Below are 18,565 nucleotides of genomic sequence, written 5' to 3' on the forward strand. Positions count from 1 at the left end.
AAAATGGTGGAATTCACTGCCACGGAACAGAATAAGGAAAAAAGAATGAAAAGAAATGAAGACAGTCTAAGAGACCTTTGGGACAACATTAAACGCAACAACATTCACATTATAGGGGTCCCAGAAGGAGAAGAGAGAGAGAAAGGACCTGAGCAAATATTTGAAGAGATTATAGTCGAAAACTTCCCTAACACGGGAAAGGAAATAGCCACCAAAGTCCAGGAAGTGCAGAGAGTCCCAGGCAGGATAAACCCAAGGAGAAACACATGGAGACACATAGTAATCAAATTGACAAAAATTAAAGACAAAAATTATTCAAAGCAACAAGGGAAAAATGGCAAATAACATACAAGGGAACCCCTATAAAATTAACAGCTGATTTCTCAGCAGAAACTCTACAAGCCAGAAGGGAATGGCATGATATATTTAAAATGATGAAAGGGAATAACCTACAACCAAGGTTACTCTACCCGGCAAGGACCTCATTCAGATTCGACAGAGAAATAAAAAGCTTTACAGACAAGCAAAAGCTAAGAGAATTCAGCACCACCAAACCAGCTCTACAACAAATGCTAAAGGAACTTCTCTAAGTGGGAAACACAAGAGATGAAAAGGACCTGCAAAAACAAACCCATAACAATTAAGAAAATGGTCATAGGAACATACATGTCGATAATTACCTTAAACCTGAATGGATTAAATGCTCCAACCAAAAGACACAGTCTCGCTGAATGGATACAAAAACAAGACCCATATATATGCTGTCTACAAGAGACCCACTACAGACCTAGGGACGCGTACAGACTGAAAGTGAGGGGATGGAAAAACACATTCTGTGCAAATGGAAATCAAAAGAAAGCTGGAGTAGCAATACTCATATCAGATAAAATCGAGTTTAAAATAAAGAATGTTACAAGAGACAAGGAAGGACACTACATAATGATCAAGGGATCAATCCAAGAAGAAGATATAACAATTATAGATATATATGCACCCAACATAGGAGCACTTCAATACATAAGGCAACTGCTAACAGCTATAAAAGAGGAAATCAACAGTAACACAATAATAGTGGGGGACTTTAACACCTCACTTACACCAATGGACAGATCATCCAAACAGAGAATTAATAAGGAAACACAAGCTTTAAATGACACAATAGATCAGCTAGATGTAATTGATATTTATAGGACATTCCATCCAAAAACAGCAGATTACACTTTTTTTTTCAAGTGCACATGGAACATTCTCCAGGATAGATCACATCTTGGATCACAAATAAAACCTTAGTAAATTAAGAAAATTGAAATCATATCAAGCATCTTTTCTGACCACAACACTATGAGATTAGAAATGAATTACAGGGAAAAAAACGTAAATAAACATAAAGACATGGAGGCTAAACAATACGTTACTAAATACCCAAGCTCACTGAAGAAATCAAAGAGGAAATCAGAAAATACCTGGAGACAAATTACAATGGAAACATGATGATCCAAAATCTGTGGATGCAGCAACAGCAGTTCTAAGAGGGAAGTTTATAGAAATACAAGCCTACCTTAAGAAACAAGAAAAATCTCAAACAATCTAACCTTACACCTAAAGGAACTAGAGAAAGAAGAACAAACAAAACCCAAAGTTAGCTGAAGGAAAGAAATCATAAAGATCAGAGCAGAAATAAATGAAATAGAAACAAAGAAAACAATAGATCAATAAAACTAAAAGCTTGTTCTTGGAGAAGATAAACAAAACTGATAAACCATTAGCCAGACTCATCAAGAAAAAGAGGGAGAGGACTCAAATCAGTAAAATTAGAAATGAAAAAGGAGAAGTTATAACAGAAACTGCAGTAATACCCACCATCCTGAGACTACTACAAGCAACTCTATGCCAATAAAATGGACAACCTGGAAGAAATGGACAAATTCTTACAGCGGTATAACCTTCCAAGACTGAACCAGGAAGAAATAGAAAATATGAACAGACCAATCACCAGTAATGAAATTGAAACTGTGATTAAAAATCTTCCAACAAACAAAAGTCAAGGACCAGTTGACTTCACAGGTGACCTCTATCAAACATTTAGAGAAGAGCAAATACCCATGCTTCTCAAACTCTTCCAAAAAATTGAAGAGGAAGGAACACTCCCAACTCATTCCGTGAGGCCACCATCACCCTGATACCAAAACCAGAGAAGGATACTACAAAAAAAGAAAATTACAGACCAATATCACTGATGAATATAGATGCAAAAATCCTCAACAAAATCCTAGGAGACAGAATCCAACAACACATTAAAAGGATCATGCACCATGATCAAGTGGGATTTATCCGAGGGATGCAAGGATTCTTCAATATACACAAATCAATCACTGTGATACACCATATTAACAAATTGAATAAAACCATATGATCATCTCAATAGATGCAGAAAAAGCTTTTGACAAAATTCAACACCCATTTATGATAAAAAATCTCCAGAAAGTGGTCATAGAGGGAACCTACCTCAACATAATAAAGGCCATATATGACAAACCCACAGGAAATATCATTGTCAATGGTGAAAAACTGAAAGTATTTCCTCGAAGATCAGTAACAAGACAAAGGTGCCCACTCTCACCACTCTTATTCAACATAGTTTGGAAGTTTTACCACAGCAATGAGAGAAGAAAAAGAAATAAAAGGAATACAAATTGGAAAAGAAGTAAAACTGTCACTGTTTGCAGATGACATGATACTATACATAGAGAATCCTAAAGATGCCACTAGAAAACTCCTAGAGCTAATCAATGAATTGGTTAAAGTTGCAGGATACAGAATTAATGCACAGAAATCTCTTGCATTCCTATACACAAATGGTGAAAAATCTGAAAGAGAAATTAAGGAAACACTCCCATTTACCATTGCAACAAACAGAACAAAATACCTAGGAATAAACCTACCTAAGGAGACAAAAGGCCTGTATGCAGAAAACTATAAGACACTGCTGAAAGAAATTAAAGATGATACAAATAGATGGAGAGAAATACCGTGTTCTTGGATTGGAAGAATCAATATTGTGAAAATGACTATACTGCCGAAAGCAATCTACAGATTCAATGCAATCCCTATCAAACTACCAATGGCAATTTTTACGGAACTAGAACAAAAAATCTTAAAATTTGTATGGAGACACAAAAGACCCCGAATAGCCAAAGAAGTCTTAAGGGAAAAAACCGGAGCTGGCGGAATCAGACTCCCTGACTTCAGACTATACTACAAAGCTACAGTAATCAAGACAATATGGTAATGGCACAAAAACAGAAGTATAGGTTAATGGAACAGGATAGAAAGCCCAGAGATAAACCCACGCACCTGTGGTCAACTAATCTATGACAAAGCAGGCAAGAATGGAGAAATGACAGTCTCTTCAATAAGTGGTGCTGGGAAAACCAGACAGCTACATGTAAAAGAATGAAATTAGAACACTCCCTAACACCATACACAAAAATAAACTCAAAATGGATTAGAGAACTAAATGTAAGAGTGGACAGTATAAAACTCTTAGAAGAAAACATAGGAAGGACACTCTTTGACATAAATCACAGCAAGATCTCTTTTTGATCCACCAACTAGAGTAATGGAAATAAAAGCAAAAATAACCAAATGGGATCTAATGATACTTAAAAGTTTTTACAGGGCTTCCCTGGTTGCGCAGTGGTTGAGAGTCCGCCTGCCGATGCAGGGGACACAGGTTTGTGCCCCGGTCCGGGAGGATCCCACATGCCGCGGAGCAGCTGGGCCCATGAGCCGTGGTCGCTGGGCCTGCGCGTTCGGATCCTGTGCTCCGCAGCGGGAGAGGCCGCAACAGTGAGAGGCCCACGTACCACAAAAAAAAAACAAAAAAAACCACAAAACAAACAAAAAAATGGGCAGAAGACCTAAATAGACATTTCTCCAAAGAAGACATACAGATGGCCATGAAACACATGAAACCCTCTCAACATCACTAATTGTTAGAGAAATGCAAATCAAAACTACGGGGAGTTATCACCTCACACAAGTTAGAATGGGCATCATCAGAAAATCTACAAACAACAAATGCTGGAGAGGGTGTGGAGAAAAGGGAACCCTCTTGCACTGTTGGTGAGAATGTAAATTGATACAGCCACTATGGAGAACAGTATGGAGGTTCCTTAAAAAACTAAAAATAGAATTATCATATGACCCAGCAATCGCACTACTGGGCATATACCCAGAAAAAAACATAATTCAGAAAGACACATGCACCCCAATGTTCATTGTAGCACTATTGACAATAGCCAGGTCATGGAAGGAACCTAAGTGTCCATTCACAGATGAATGGATAAAGAAGATGTGATACATGTGTACAATGGAATATTACTCAGCCATAAAAAGGAATGAAACTGGGTCATTTGTAGAGATGTGGATGGATCTAGAGACTATCATACAGACTGAAGTAAGTCAGAAAGAGAAAAACAAATATCGTACATTAACTCATATATGTGGAACCTAGAAAAATGGTACAGATGAACCAGTTTGCAGGACAGAAATAGAGACACAGATGTAGAGAACAAACGTATGGACATTAAGGGGGAACTGGTGGTGGGGGTGGTAGTGGGATAAATTGGGAGGTTGGGATTGACAGATACACACTAATATGTATAAAATGGATACCTAATAAGAACCTGCTGTATAAAAAAATAAATGAAATAAAAATTTTTTAAAAGATAAAAAAAGAATAAAAGATTGAATACATTTTAACTGGATCAATAAAAGTTCTAATATATAGCACTCTAAAGTGGAGTGATTACAGTAAAATTTAACAATATTCCATGATTTTATAAAACAAAAGCTACCTTACAAATCTAACCTAGCAGTTCCTACAGTGTAGTCTGGGATGCGATACTCGTCCTTCGGCATGTTCCATGAAAGGGAAGAGAGGACTTGGCCAAGTAGTTGTGTGAGATGCTGCATGTAATACCTCTCTTGTAGATTTAATATTTATGCATATATGTTAGCCTATTCAAGACTCCATGAAGGCATCTGTTTAATTTTTTTACTCAACTTTTCTCAAACTGTGGAATGATTTTGTTCTTTAAAACCAACGTTTTCACACCCCTTCCCCAACAGCATCTGGTAAATACTAATCCGGCACACCAGGGCACTGTGACGGAGGGTGCTCAGTGCCTCAGTGTAGTTGTGGTATTGAGCCAAAAAGTAGATACATCCATTTCTAGAGTTAGACAACGGGCTTGTAACTGATAAGAGCTAGAACTAAAACCCAGGTCTCCTGACTATGTAGGACTTCTGAGGCCATGCTCAAGTGACTATAGCAGGACAGTGTCAGGGGCTAGGGCATGAACCACATCAGGGTTCTGAAATAACTTTTGTACCAAGAGCTAATTAGGAAATACTTAGGGTAGAATGCTGAAGCTCCATAAGATCAGATAAAGTAGTCAGAGCTGAAGCTAGACTGCCTTGGATGGAAATTGTTCTGTTGCTTACCAGCCACCTAACCTTGAGTCCGTTACTTAACTTCTCTGTACCTTAGTTTTCTCATCCGTAAAATGGATACAATAGTTTCTAGCTCATAGGATTTGTTGTGAGAATTACTAAATGAATTAATACATTTAAACTTAGATCACATCACAAACATAGTAAACATTCAGTAAATATTATTTCTAGTTATGTGTTTATGAGGAAGTAGCAAACATGGATACCCTACCATTATGGTGACCTAATATGGGGTGGTACTTTTAGGAATAAGAGAAGCATGTTGTGCATGCTAACTGGGAAAGCCTCTGAAGTAACACGTGGGCCTTCTGGTCATTCATCTGCCTGATTCACAATTCAGCTTAATTGAATAGTTATTCAATAAAAGCACCTCTGAATATCCAAATATTATAAAAGGTATGTATGTATAGAGTGTGAGCACATAGATTATAAAGGTCAGTACATAAAACAATAGGAGGTGCATACAATTAAATGAGCAAGATGACCTTGTTTTTATTTTATTTTTTTTTTGCGGTACGCGGGCCTCTCACTGTTGTGGCCTCTCCCGTTGCGGAGCACAGGCTCTGGACGTGCAGGCTCAGCGGCCATGGCTCACGGGCCCAGCCGCTCCGTGGCATGTGGGATCTTCCCAGACCGGGACACGAACCCGTGTCCCCTGCATCGGCAGGCGGACTCTCAACCACTGCGCCACCAGGGAAGCCCCCTATATTTATTTTTATGGTGTATTGTGGACACATAAATTGTGGATTGTGACACAGAATGTAGTGAATTTTTTGCTGAATCATCTAGAACAGTATTTTCCAAGCTCTAATGCGTGTTCAGATCACTTGAGGATCTTGTTAAAATATAGATTCTGACTCACCTGTCCAGGGTGGGGCCTGAGATTCCTTATTTCTAATCAGCTCTAGGTGATACAAATGCTGCTGATCAATGAGTGAATCTCAGTAGCAAGATTTAAGATACTGTTTCTCAAACTTGGCTTCACATTGGAATCATTAAAAAGCCAGGGAATTTTAAAAGATGCTGATGCCTGGGTCGCAACCCTTAAGATTCTGATTTAATTGATAAGGGATGTGGCGTGAGCTTAGGGATTTGTGAAAAGCTCCCTAGGAGATTCCAGTGTGCAGCTAAATTGGAGAATTGATGCTCTGGCTCAGACTGGTTTCAATTTACTTTTTGAGAAAAGGTGTTCATTTTAGGCATCTAATCTTATATTTTTTTCCTTGCAGGTTGCAGCGATCTACAAGGACTCAAGTATTGGAAATCTTATAAATATAGTAATTGTAAAATTAGTTATAATTCATGATGAACAGGTAAGAAACAGTTCTAAAAGTAGTAATCCTAGCTGTAGTAGGCTCTTAGCGGGAATATATAGAGAGATCATTAAAACTCTTATTAGAAATGAGATATTTTAAAAATGTATATTACAAAACTTGATTTGAAAAGGAGTGGGGTTAACTTTTTCTGTCGTGATGGAAACAAAATGGAATGACAACAGAGGAAGTAACAAAAATTAATAAACAATTTAAAAATTTAAGGTTGAAAACATTGAGGTATTCACTTTTATAATCCTACTGTTGAAAGATTTAAAATATAGTAATTTTCAGAAGTTAGCTTTTCAATCCCAAATTTTGGAAGGTCTAATTTTTGTGTTTTGATCACAGTGTTTTAAGTATTGCTGAAATATGTTTTAGATATGAGGGAGAGATGATACCACTTCTTCCTTTGCCTGTGAAAATGCTATTTAATGAATTGCATAAACATTGACAGGCTTGGAAGGAAAAAGGGCATGAATGTTTTGACGTAATGTTAAATTGCTGATTTTTTGTGTGTAGGAAGGACCAGTCATCAGTTTTAATGCGGCTACCACGTTACGCAACTTCTGTTTATGGCAGCAAACTCAGAATGTTCTAGATGATGCCCACCCATCCCACCATGATACTGCTGTTCTTATCACTAGGTACAGTTCTAGAAATAACGCTTGCAATGAAATTGTTTACCCTTTATCTCCTGTGTGATCACCAGTACTTCTTCTTACGTTAATTCTTTATCGATAATACATGGAAACGTTCTATGAGAACTTGTATTACAAAAGATACCATTGAATGAAAGCATTCTTCTGTTTTTTTCAGACCAGAACACTGGCCTGATTCCTTAGGAAATTAGCAACGTTAGGTTGCTAAGTAATGGTTTGACATAAACAAGATAATTTCCTTATTATATTAGTGACAGAGTAAGAATTAGGAAAATTACTTGGAAATTAATATAGTTATGGAACTGAGAACGCGTTTTGTTTCTTCCCTAACTTGACCTTTAAATCGCTTGTAAAAGAAAGCCTTTGAATTTATTCTGGACGCCCTATACTTAAAAATATCTATCTGCTCCTTGTTTTGATGCTCAACACATGACTTAATTACCGGGCTGCTTTTGCTAGGGTTTTTCTCAAACCTATTTATTTATATGCAGCTGCTGCTATTATAAAATGAGTATCCATTTTACATGTACCACCATACATTGTTAATTCACATCTTTGTTTCAGCAACGGTCATGCTACCAGAATATTTAGATCCTGAGTTTGTTGTTTGTTTCAGTTGGTTGCTTGGCCAAGGGGGAAAAATCTTTTACTTGAGGGTCAGACTCAGAGAAATTTTGGCTTTCTAGAACCCTGAAATGAAAACCTTTAGTCCATGTAAAACAGCTGACATATTGTCCATGTGCTTTATTTCTTTTCTAAACTAAAACAGAATTGACTCAAATTTATACAGAGTATTCTATTACCAATCCATGGTACTGCCCTGGGTTATAGTTAGAGGCCAAGCAGCAAAGACTGAAGATAACAGATTAATGATGGGAGGGAAGAAAAGGGCTGTAAGAGGAGACCATGAGGAAGGAGACTAGAGAACTGTCATAATGAATGTTTAAGGACTAAGTAATTTAAGAAGGAAAAAATTTAAGCAACTTGGTAACATCTGAGAACATCATTATTTTGCAGCTGAGAATAATAGCCGAAGTTCATAAAGGCATTGAAACATCAAGAGTATATTGCATATACTACTGCATAAATAAAGGCAGAGAGGAGAAAAATACACTTAGAAAGCTTTTCATTGAACTTGGTTAAGCTTCAGCTGTTCACAGCAATCACTTTTATATAGCACCTATTGCTTATTGATATGCAAAAATGGTGTATTACTCTAGGTTTAGGGTAATAGTCATGTCATAGTTAAAGCTTCTTTATCTTTGTTTTGGCATGTTGCAAAAATATTTTCTGAAAATGCTTCAAAATTTTTTGTTTTAAGGGAAGACATTTGTGGAGCTAGAGAGAAATGTGACACATTAGGTAAGTTATTTGGTAAATAAAATATAGCTTGTATAATTGTTTACTGAATTATTTAAAATGATGTCTCGATTATCTTCCTTTTAATTTACACAATCATTTTGATTATTAATTAATGGTTAGTGTCACTATTTGATTCTGCTCTAAGTTTTAAAGAATAATAAGAGCTAATATTTATGTACCAATTAATTTCTAAATATCAAGTGCTATGCAGAGCTTGGCATTTTAAAGTGTTTTATTGTGTAATATTTGATCCATACAAAATAGTACATAAAAACTTATATGCAAATTTAAAGCAAAAAAAAAAAAGAGTAGTCATGAATCCACCACCAGATTTAAGAATTAGAAATTTTTCGGTACTGTTCTATGGCCTGTGCTAAGTCCTTATTCTCTCCCTTGCACTTCCCCAAGAGGTAACCAATAGCATGAATTTTGTATGTGGCAGTTCCTTCCATCTTTTGAAAAATAGTTTTATTGTATATGTATATATTCCTAAAAGAAATTGCTTGATTATGCTTATTTTTGAGCTTTAGTTCATGCATTTTCACTGCTGTACAATATTTCATCCACAGTTCACATATCTATATCCTGTCAGTGAATATTTGGGCTGATTCCAGCTGTTTTCTATTATGAACTTTATTATAAGAGCTAAGGTATATTCCTACGGTTAGAATTGCATGCCACTAAATGTGCTTATGTTTAACTTTATAAGAAATACCAAATTGTTTTCTAAAGTGGTACCAATTTATACCTTTAATCAATAGTGTATAAGCATTTGTTTTGATTATGTCACTATTAATACCAGGATCTTCAAATTTCTCATTTTTGCCAATCTAAATTTAATATATTTCATTATAGCAATAATTTTCAGTTCCCTGGTCACTAATGAGTTTGGATGTCTTTTTATACATTTACTGGTCATTTATATTTCCTTTTTGGAGAGGAATGAAAGAAATGAAGAAAACATTGCCTATTTTTCTGCTGTGGTATTTTTCGTTTTCTTACTGCCTTTTAATGTTCTTTATAACTTCTTGATACCAAACCCTTTTTGGTTTATATGTATTGTAAATATCTGTTAATAATTTGTTCCTTAGTGTTAATTGTTTTGTGTGTGTGAAAATGTATGCTGTAGCTGAATTTATAATTTTAGGTTTAGCAATTTTGTATCTTATTAAAGAAATTATAGCCTTCTGAGCCTTCTGTAGCTCAAAAGTCTGAGTGTATTATCCTGTTTCCTTGTAAATATTTAAAAATTTGTCTTTTCACATTTAAATCTCTAAACCATTTGGCATAATTTTTTTGATGTGGTATCACATAGGGATCTAGTTTTGTAAGTTCCTTTTCTCTGTGAATGTCCAGTTTCCTCAGATCACGCATTGACTAGTTTACCTCCTTTCATTAGAATCTGCAATGCTGTATATAAAGTTTCTGTTTGCACTGGTATGTGCAAATCATCCCGCTGTTTCATTAATCAATACTTTTTATTTAGTCCATGTGCCAATTTCATATTAGTTCAAATTTTATAGCTATATAATAGATCATCATAATTCATAGGATATATAACTCCATCTAATTTTCTTCAAGAGTATTTTGGCTATTCTTGGACCTTTGCTCTTCCATAAAAATTTTAGACCAGCATGTCAAGTAATTATAAAACAATTATCTGTCTATTTATGAAGGTCTTTTAAAAATTTCTTTCAGTAGTATATAATATTTTCTTTCAAAGCTGGTCATGCACAACTTTCATTTACCTCTTTTATTAGTGTATGGTCTATGATGTTGATTGAGAGAAATGCATTAGATTATTTGGATTATTGATTTTAAATCTAGCCACCTGATTCATTGCTCTAACTAATCCTTATAATTTACCTGTGGATATTTATATCACTTGTGAATTATGGCTATTATTCCCCCTCTTCTTCAATCCTTATAACTTTCTCTCGTTTTTCTCTTTTTCTTTCTTTTGTCTTAAAGCAAGACAAAAACCTTGTCGAACGTTGAATAGAAATGATGATGGTAGCCTTTTATCCTGGATTTTGAAAGGAATACTTGTGCAGTTTCACCATTAGGAATAATATTTGACATAGGTTCTTGGCAGATAAACTTATCATCATAGTTTTCTGAGACTTAAAAAATGTATGCTTTTTTATTAAAAAATTTTGCAGATATTGAAATGATCATACAATTAATTTAATCCTGTGAATTCCTTTTATGAGTTTTGTAACACTAAACCAAACTTGATCAAGGTTTTTCCTTTTTTTTTTAAACACACTGCTAGATTCCATTCCATGCATATATTTTCAGGAGTGAAATGATCTTCCTTTGATTATATTTGTCTAATTTTGATACCAGGGTTTTATTCACCATACAGAATTTGTTGGAACTGTATTATTTCTTTTCCCATTCTCTGGAAGATTTTATATAATGTTGGAATGATCTATATTTTGAAAGCATGGGAGATCCCACCTAGAAAACCATCTGGGTTTCATCTTTCCTTTGTGGAAAGATATTTAACTATTTGATTTTTCCAACGGTAATCAGACTTTTAAAAAAATCTTTTTGAAGGTATTTTAAAAAGTGTGTTTTTCTAGATATCTGACCATTTCTTTTAGTAGTAGTAAAATTAATTAGCTTAAATTAGTCTCATAGCACTTTCTTTTAAGTTCTGTCAATAGCTATACTTCTGCCTTGTTTTATTTCTGATATTATCTATTTACACTTCTTCATAATGGCCCAATTTCACTGGAATATTGTCTATTGCATTTGTCTTTTAAATGATCAACTCTTTGCTTTCAATCTCATTTTTATTTCATTAATTTCTGCTCTCTCTCTCTCCTTTCCTTTCCAATTTACTCATGCTGTTCTATTTATAATGTAAACTGCCTGTTAGCTCAATAACATCCAGGATTTTTTCTTTTCTAATTTTATTGTTTAAGACTATCGATTTACTTCAAGGTATCATTTTATTGTGTCTCACAAATTTTGATAGGTATTTTTCATGTCATTTAAAATTCTAAATTCTAAGTATGTATAAATTCATCATGATTTCTTTTTTGACTTATAGTTTAGAAATGCGTTTAAAATTTTATGAATATATTCAGACTTACTGATTTTTGTTTATTAAATTCTAATTTAAATTCTAATTTAATTTCACTGTAGTTGGAGAACATGATCTATACGATACCCATTCTTTGAAATATTTTGGTATTACCTGTATGGTCTATTATGTGGTCAGTTAAAAAAAATGTTTCATGTATGTTTAAACAGAAGGTACATTCTTTAACTATGGTATACAGGTTTCTATATGCCTGTTAAATCAAACTTGCCGATTATCTTGTTCAAATCAACTCTATATTTACTAATTTTTTGCTTACTAGGTCACTTACTTGAAACATGAATATATCTCTGTCACTCTATCCCTTTTCAATTTTACATTATAATTTTTACAATTACAGTATTCAAATTTTTTGTTTCATCTATTTTCAGGCTAACTTATTAGGCATATATAAGTTTGAATTGAACCTTTTACAATTGTGCAGTGACTTTTTTTATCTCTAATAATGCTTTTTAAAGAAAATAAAGTCAGTATAGCTTTATGTTTAAAGTGCTGTGTCTGGCAATACTATAGCTAGCCAAACTTTTTCTTTTTTTTTTAGGTCTCTGAAGTCTTTTTTTTTTACATCTTTATTGGAGTATTATTGCTTTACAATGGTGTGTTAGTTTCCTGGCTATTGTAAATAGAGCTGCAATGAACATTTTGGTACATGACTCTTTTTGAATTATGGTTTTCTCAGGGTATATGCCCAGTAGTGGGATTGCTGGGTCATATGGTAGTTCTATTTGTAGTTTTTTAAGGAACCTGCATACTGTTCTCCATAGTGGCTGTACCAATTCACATTCCCACCAACAGTGCAAGAGTGTTCCCTTTTCTCCACACCCTCTCCAGCATTTATTGTTTCTAGATTTTTTGATAATGGCCATTCTGACCGGTGTGAGATGATACCTCATTGTAGTTTTGATTTGCATTTCTCTAATGATTAATGATGTTGAGCATTCTTTCATGTGTTTGTTGGCAATCTGTATATCTTCTCTGGAGAAATGTCTGTTTAGGTCTTCTGCCCATTTTTGGATTGGGTTGTTTTTTTTTTGTTATTGAGCTGCATGAGCTGCTTGTATGTTTTGGAGATTAATCCTTTGTGTCAGTTGCTTCATTTGCAAATATTTTCTCCCATTCTGAGGATGGTCTTTTGGTCTTGTTTATGGTTTCCTTTGCTGTGCAAAAGCTTTGAAGTTTCGTTAGGTCCCATTTGTTTATTTTTGTTTTTATTGCCATTTCTCTAGGAGGTGGGTCAAAACGGATCTTGCTGTGATTTATGTCATAGAATGTTCTGCCTATGTTTTCCTCTAAGAGTTTGACAGTTTCTGGCCTTACATTTAGGTCTTTAATCCATTTTGAGCTTATTTTTGTGTATGGTGTTAGGGAGTGTTCTAATCTCATACTTTTACATGTACCTGTCCCGTTTTCCCAGCACCACTTATTGAAGAGGCTGTCCTTTCTCCACTGTATATTCCTGCCTCCTTTATCAAAGATAAGGTGACCATATGTGCGTGGGTTTATCTCTGAGCTTTCTGTCCAATTCCATTGATCTATCTTTCTGTTTTTGTGCCAGTACCATATTGTCTTGATTACTATAGCTTTGTAGTATAGTCTGAAATCAGGTAGTCTGATTCCGCCAACTCTGTTTTTTTCCCTCAAGACTGCTTTGGCTATTCGGGGTCTTTTGTATCTCCATACAAATTTTAAGATTTTTTGTTCTAGTTCTATAAAAATTGCCATTGGTAATTTGATAGGGATTGCACTGAGTCTGTAGATTGCTTATGGTAGTATAGTCATTTTCACAATATTGATTCTTCCAATCCAAGAACATGATATATCTCTCCATCTATTTGTATCATCTTTAATTTCTTTCATCAGTGTCTTATAATTTTCTGCATACAGGTCTTTTGTCTACTTAGGTAGGTTTATTCCTAGATATTTTATTCTTTTTGTTGCAGTGGTAAATGGGAGTGTTTTCTTAATTTCACTTTCAGATTTCTCATCATTAGTGTATAGGAATGCAAGAGATTTCTGTGCATCAATTTTGTATCCTGCTACTTTACCAAATTCATTGATTAGCTCTAGTAGTTTTCTGGTAGCATCTTTAGGATTCTCTATGTATAGTATCATGTCATCTGCAAACAGTGACAGCTTTACTTCTTCTTTTCCAATTTGGATTCCTTTTATTTCCTTTTCTTCTCTGATTGCTGTGGCTAAAACTTCCAAAACTATGTTGAATAATAGTGGTGAGAGTGGGCAACCTTGTCTTGTTCCTGATCTTAGTGGAATTGGAAATGCTTTCAGTTTTTCACCATTGAGGATGATGTTGGCCATGGGTTTGTCATTTATGGCCTTTATTATGTTGAGGGAAGTTCCCTCTATGCCTATTTTCTGCAGGGTTTTTATCATAAATGGGTGTTGAATTTTGTCGAAAGCTTTTTCTGCATCTATTGAGATGATCATATGGTTTTTCTCCTTCAATTGCTTAATATGGTGTATCACAGTGATTGATTTGTGTATATTGAAGAATCCTTGCATTCATGGAATAAACCCCACTTGATCATGGTGTATGATCCTTTTAATGTGCTGTTGGATTTTGTTTGCTAGTATTTTGTTGAGGATTTTTGCATCTATGTTCATCAGTGATATTGGCCTGTAATTTTCTTTCTTTGTGACATCCTTGTCTGGTTTTGGTATCAGGGTGATGGTGGCCTCATAGAATGAGTTTGGGAGTGTACCTCCCTCTGCTATGTTTTGGAAGAGTTTGAGAAGGATAGGTGTTAGCTCTTCTCTAAATGTTTGATAGAATTCACCTGTGAAGTCATCTGGTCCTGGGCTTTTGTTTGTTGGAATATTTTTAATCACAATTTCAATTTCAGTGCTTGTGATTGGTCTGTTCATATTTTATATTTCTTCCTGGTTCAGTCTCAGAAGGTTGTGCTTTTCTAAGAATTTGTCCGTTTCTTCCAGGTTGTCCATGTTATTGACATAGAGTTGCTTGCAGTGATCTCTCATGATCTTTTGTATTTCTGCAATGTCAGTTTTACTTCTCCTTTTTCATTTCTAATTCTATTGATTTGAGTCTTCTCCCTTTTTTTCTTTATGAGTCTGGCTAATGTTTATCAATTTTGTTTATCTTCTCAAAGAACCAGCTTTTAGTTTTATTGATCTTTGCTATTGTTTCCTTCATTTCTTTTTCATTTATTTCTGTTCTGTTATTTATGATTTCTTTCCTTCTGCTAACTTTGGGGTTTTCTTGTTCTTCTTTCTCTAATTGCTTTAGGTGGAAGTTTAGATTGTTTTTTTGAGAATGTTTCCTGTTTCTTAAGGTAGGGTGCTATAAACTTCCCTCTTAGAACTGCTTTTGCTGCATCCCATAGGTTTTGGGTCGTCATGTCTCCATTGTCATTTGTTTTTAGGTATTTTTTATTTCCTCTTTGATTTCTTCAGTGATCACTTCGTTATTAAGTAGTGTATTGTTTAGCCTCCATGTGTTTGTATTTTTTACAGATCTTTTCCTGTAATTGCTATCTAGTCTCATAGCGTGGTCAGAAAAGATACTTGATACAATTTCAGTTTTCTTAAATTTACCAAGGCTTGGTTTGTGACCCAAGATATGATCTATCCTGGAGAATGTTCCATGAGCACTTGAGAACAATGTGTCTTCTGTTGTTTTTGGATGGAATGTCCTATAAATATCAATTAAGTCCATCTTGTTTAATGTATCATTTAAAGCTTGTGTTTCCTTATTGATTTTCATTTTGGATGATCTGTCCTTTGGTGAAAGTGGAGTGTTAAAGTCCCCTACTATGAATGTGTTACTGTCGATTTTCCCTCTTATGGCTGTTAGTATTTGCCTTATGTATTGAGGTGCTCCTGATTTGATGGAGAAATTAAAACCTTTACAGACAAGCAAAAGCTGAGAGAGTTCAGCACCACCAAACCAGCTTTACAACAAATGCTAAAGGAACTTCTCTAGGCAAGAAACACAAGAGAAGGAAAAGGCCTACAAAAACAAACCCAAAACAATTAAGAATATGGGAATAGGAACATACATATCAATAATTACCTTAAATGTAAATGGATTAAATGCTTCAACCAAAAGGCATAGACTGGCTGAATGGATATAAAAACAAGACCCATATATATGCTGTCTACAAGAGACCCACTTCATACCTAGGGACACATATAGACTTAAAGTGAGGGGATGGAAAAAGATATTCCATGCAAATGGAAATCAAAAGAAAGCTGGAGTAGCAATTCTCATATCAGACAAAATAGACTTTAAATAAAGTCTAGTACAAGAGACAAAGAAGGACACTGCATAATGATCAAGGGATCAATCCAAGAAGAAGATATAACGATTGTAAATATTTATGCACCCAAGTTTTTCTTGTTTAGTATTTGCTAGATATCTTTTCCTTCAATTTTCCAATGTCCTGTTACTTCAGGTGTTTTTATTGGAAACAACATATAATTGGATTTAAAAAATAACATCCATAATAATGTCTGTTTAACTACCAACGTTAGTCCATGTACATTTATTATAATTGTTTTCCATGCTTTTATTTCTTTTTGTCTTCATGCTTTATTCAAGCATCTCTAACATGCATTTTATTATTTTTCTCTTTGGCTGCATCTAATCTGATATTTCACCTGTCCTCTGAATTTTCCAGTTCAACAGAAGTTTTTCAATTTAAAATGTCCTAGTTAGTTCTTATTCAAAATCTGTGTGTTCATTTTGTTTACGTTCTTTTTATATTTGCTTATATTTGTAATTGCCTTTCATGTTTACTGACACATTTATTTGGAGTAATTTTATATACCATCTTTGACAATTCCCATATCCTAAACATTTGATAGCCAAATATGTGGTTTCTGCTAACTTTCTCTTATGCTGACTTGTTGGTTTGTATGTTTGGTGATCTCTGATCATAAGCTCATATTTACTTAATATTAATCTATAAGGTTAGTGGTGGACCACTTAAAAAGTGTGTGCTTTCCTTTAGAGAGCGTTTTCAGTTGTTTTTGCTGTAATCCAAAGGGTGTTACTAACCAAGGTCCCTGACTTAAGGCAGAGAATTCAGAATCAGATCCTGTACCTTGAAACTTCCTTTAGCAAGCTCTGGATCATATTGCTTTTATCAGTATTATCCCTCAGAGTAATTCCTATCCCTACTATTCATTGCTTACCAATTAGAATTTAGCCCATGGTATAAATGTTTATATGTATGTATGCATGCGTGCATAGGTATGAGATGGGCAGGGAGAGAATATATGTTAGGTTTTGGAGGTGTGGGGATTTGATAGTTCTTGTACACTGTGAGGTCAGTATTCATTAAAAAAGTACTTTTTAATACTGGTCTTGTTTCTTTGTGGTAGGAGGACTGTCTAGAAACTCTAATCTTCCACAAATGTGGAAACAGACACCTGCTACTCTAATTTTTACAACAGACTCCATTCTCTTCTCCTTGCAAACTATTCTCTGACTTTGTAGACATATTTTATGAGTCAATCATCTAAGAAGAATCCATTGAATATGTTATATTTCTTATATTATCTATGCCTTGTGGTCACATCTTTATACTAAAAGTTAAGTATGAATATGTCAGCCATATCTTACTATTTTTTAATGATTTAATGTTAGACATTCTTGGCTATTCATGTAGAAGTGGGTGGTCTCCTGGTCCCTATTCTTTTTTTTGCCGTTTTCAGCCACTCCTGTGCACATAAATCATAGTGATATCTAGAAACATAGAATGTGAAAATAAAAGTATTCCTATTATCCTTTAAGTCAAGAGTAATGGTGATGATAATGATAGCTGATATATTTGAGTGCCTACTATGTATCATACACTATATTAAGGTTAACATGATTGGACTTATTTAGTCTTCACAACAAACCTATGAAGTAAGACCTATAATTTCAATTTTATAAATGAGGATAAATAATTTGCCCAAGGCTACATAGTGTGTATTAATACAAGATTTAGTATTTTTTTCCCATCTAAAATATGTGGAAAAAAATAACAAGCTAAGAATAGCTTTTTTTAACATCTTTATTGTAATATAATTTCTTCACAATATTGTGTTACTTTCTGCTGTATAACAAAGTGAATCAGCTATATGTATACATATATCCCCATTTCCCCTCCCTCTTGCATCTCCCTCCCACCCTCCCTATCCCACCCCACCAGGTGGTCACAAAACTTCGAGCTGATCTCCCTGTGCAATGCAGCTGCTTCCCAATAGCTAGCTATCTTACATTTAATAGTGTATATATGTCAATGCTACTCTCTCACTTCATCCCAGCTTACCCTTCCCCCTCCCTGTGTCCTCAAGTCCATTCTCTATGTCTGTCTGCATCTTTATTCCTGTCCTGCCTCTAGGTACATCAGAACCATTTTTTTTTTTTTTTTTAGATTCCATATATATGTGCTAGCATATGGTATTTGTTTTTCTCTTTCTGACTTACTTCACTCTGTATGACAGACTCTATGGCCATCCATTTCATTTCTTTTATGGCTGAGTAATATTCTATTGTGTATATGTGCCACATCTTCTTTATCAATTCATCTGTTGATGGACACTCAAGTTGCTTCCATGTCCTGGCTATT

General features: G+C 34.7%; 1 protein-coding gene across 2 annotated transcripts in view; it reads left to right on the forward strand.

Moving 5' to 3' along the window:
• The window catches only part of ADAMTS20 (ADAM metallopeptidase with thrombospondin type 1 motif 20), a 195,487-nt gene that overhangs the window by 60,397 nt on the left and 116,525 nt on the right, over positions 1-18,565 (forward strand). For both annotated transcript variants that reach the window (XM_030835354.2, XM_060306576.1), the window contains exons 5-7: positions 6,747-6,830; positions 7,353-7,477; positions 8,814-8,854. In XM_030835354.2, coding sequence (XP_030691214.2) covers positions 6,747-6,830; positions 7,353-7,477; positions 8,814-8,854 — 250 coding nt within the window. The remainder of the gene's footprint in view (positions 1-6,746; positions 6,831-7,352; positions 7,478-8,813; positions 8,855-18,565) is intronic.

The sequence above is a fragment of the Globicephala melas genome, chromosome 10 (assembly GCF_963455315.2).
Source record: "Globicephala melas chromosome 10, mGloMel1.2, whole genome shotgun sequence".
Classification (NCBI taxonomy): domain Eukaryota; kingdom Metazoa; phylum Chordata; class Mammalia; order Artiodactyla; family Delphinidae; genus Globicephala; species Globicephala melas.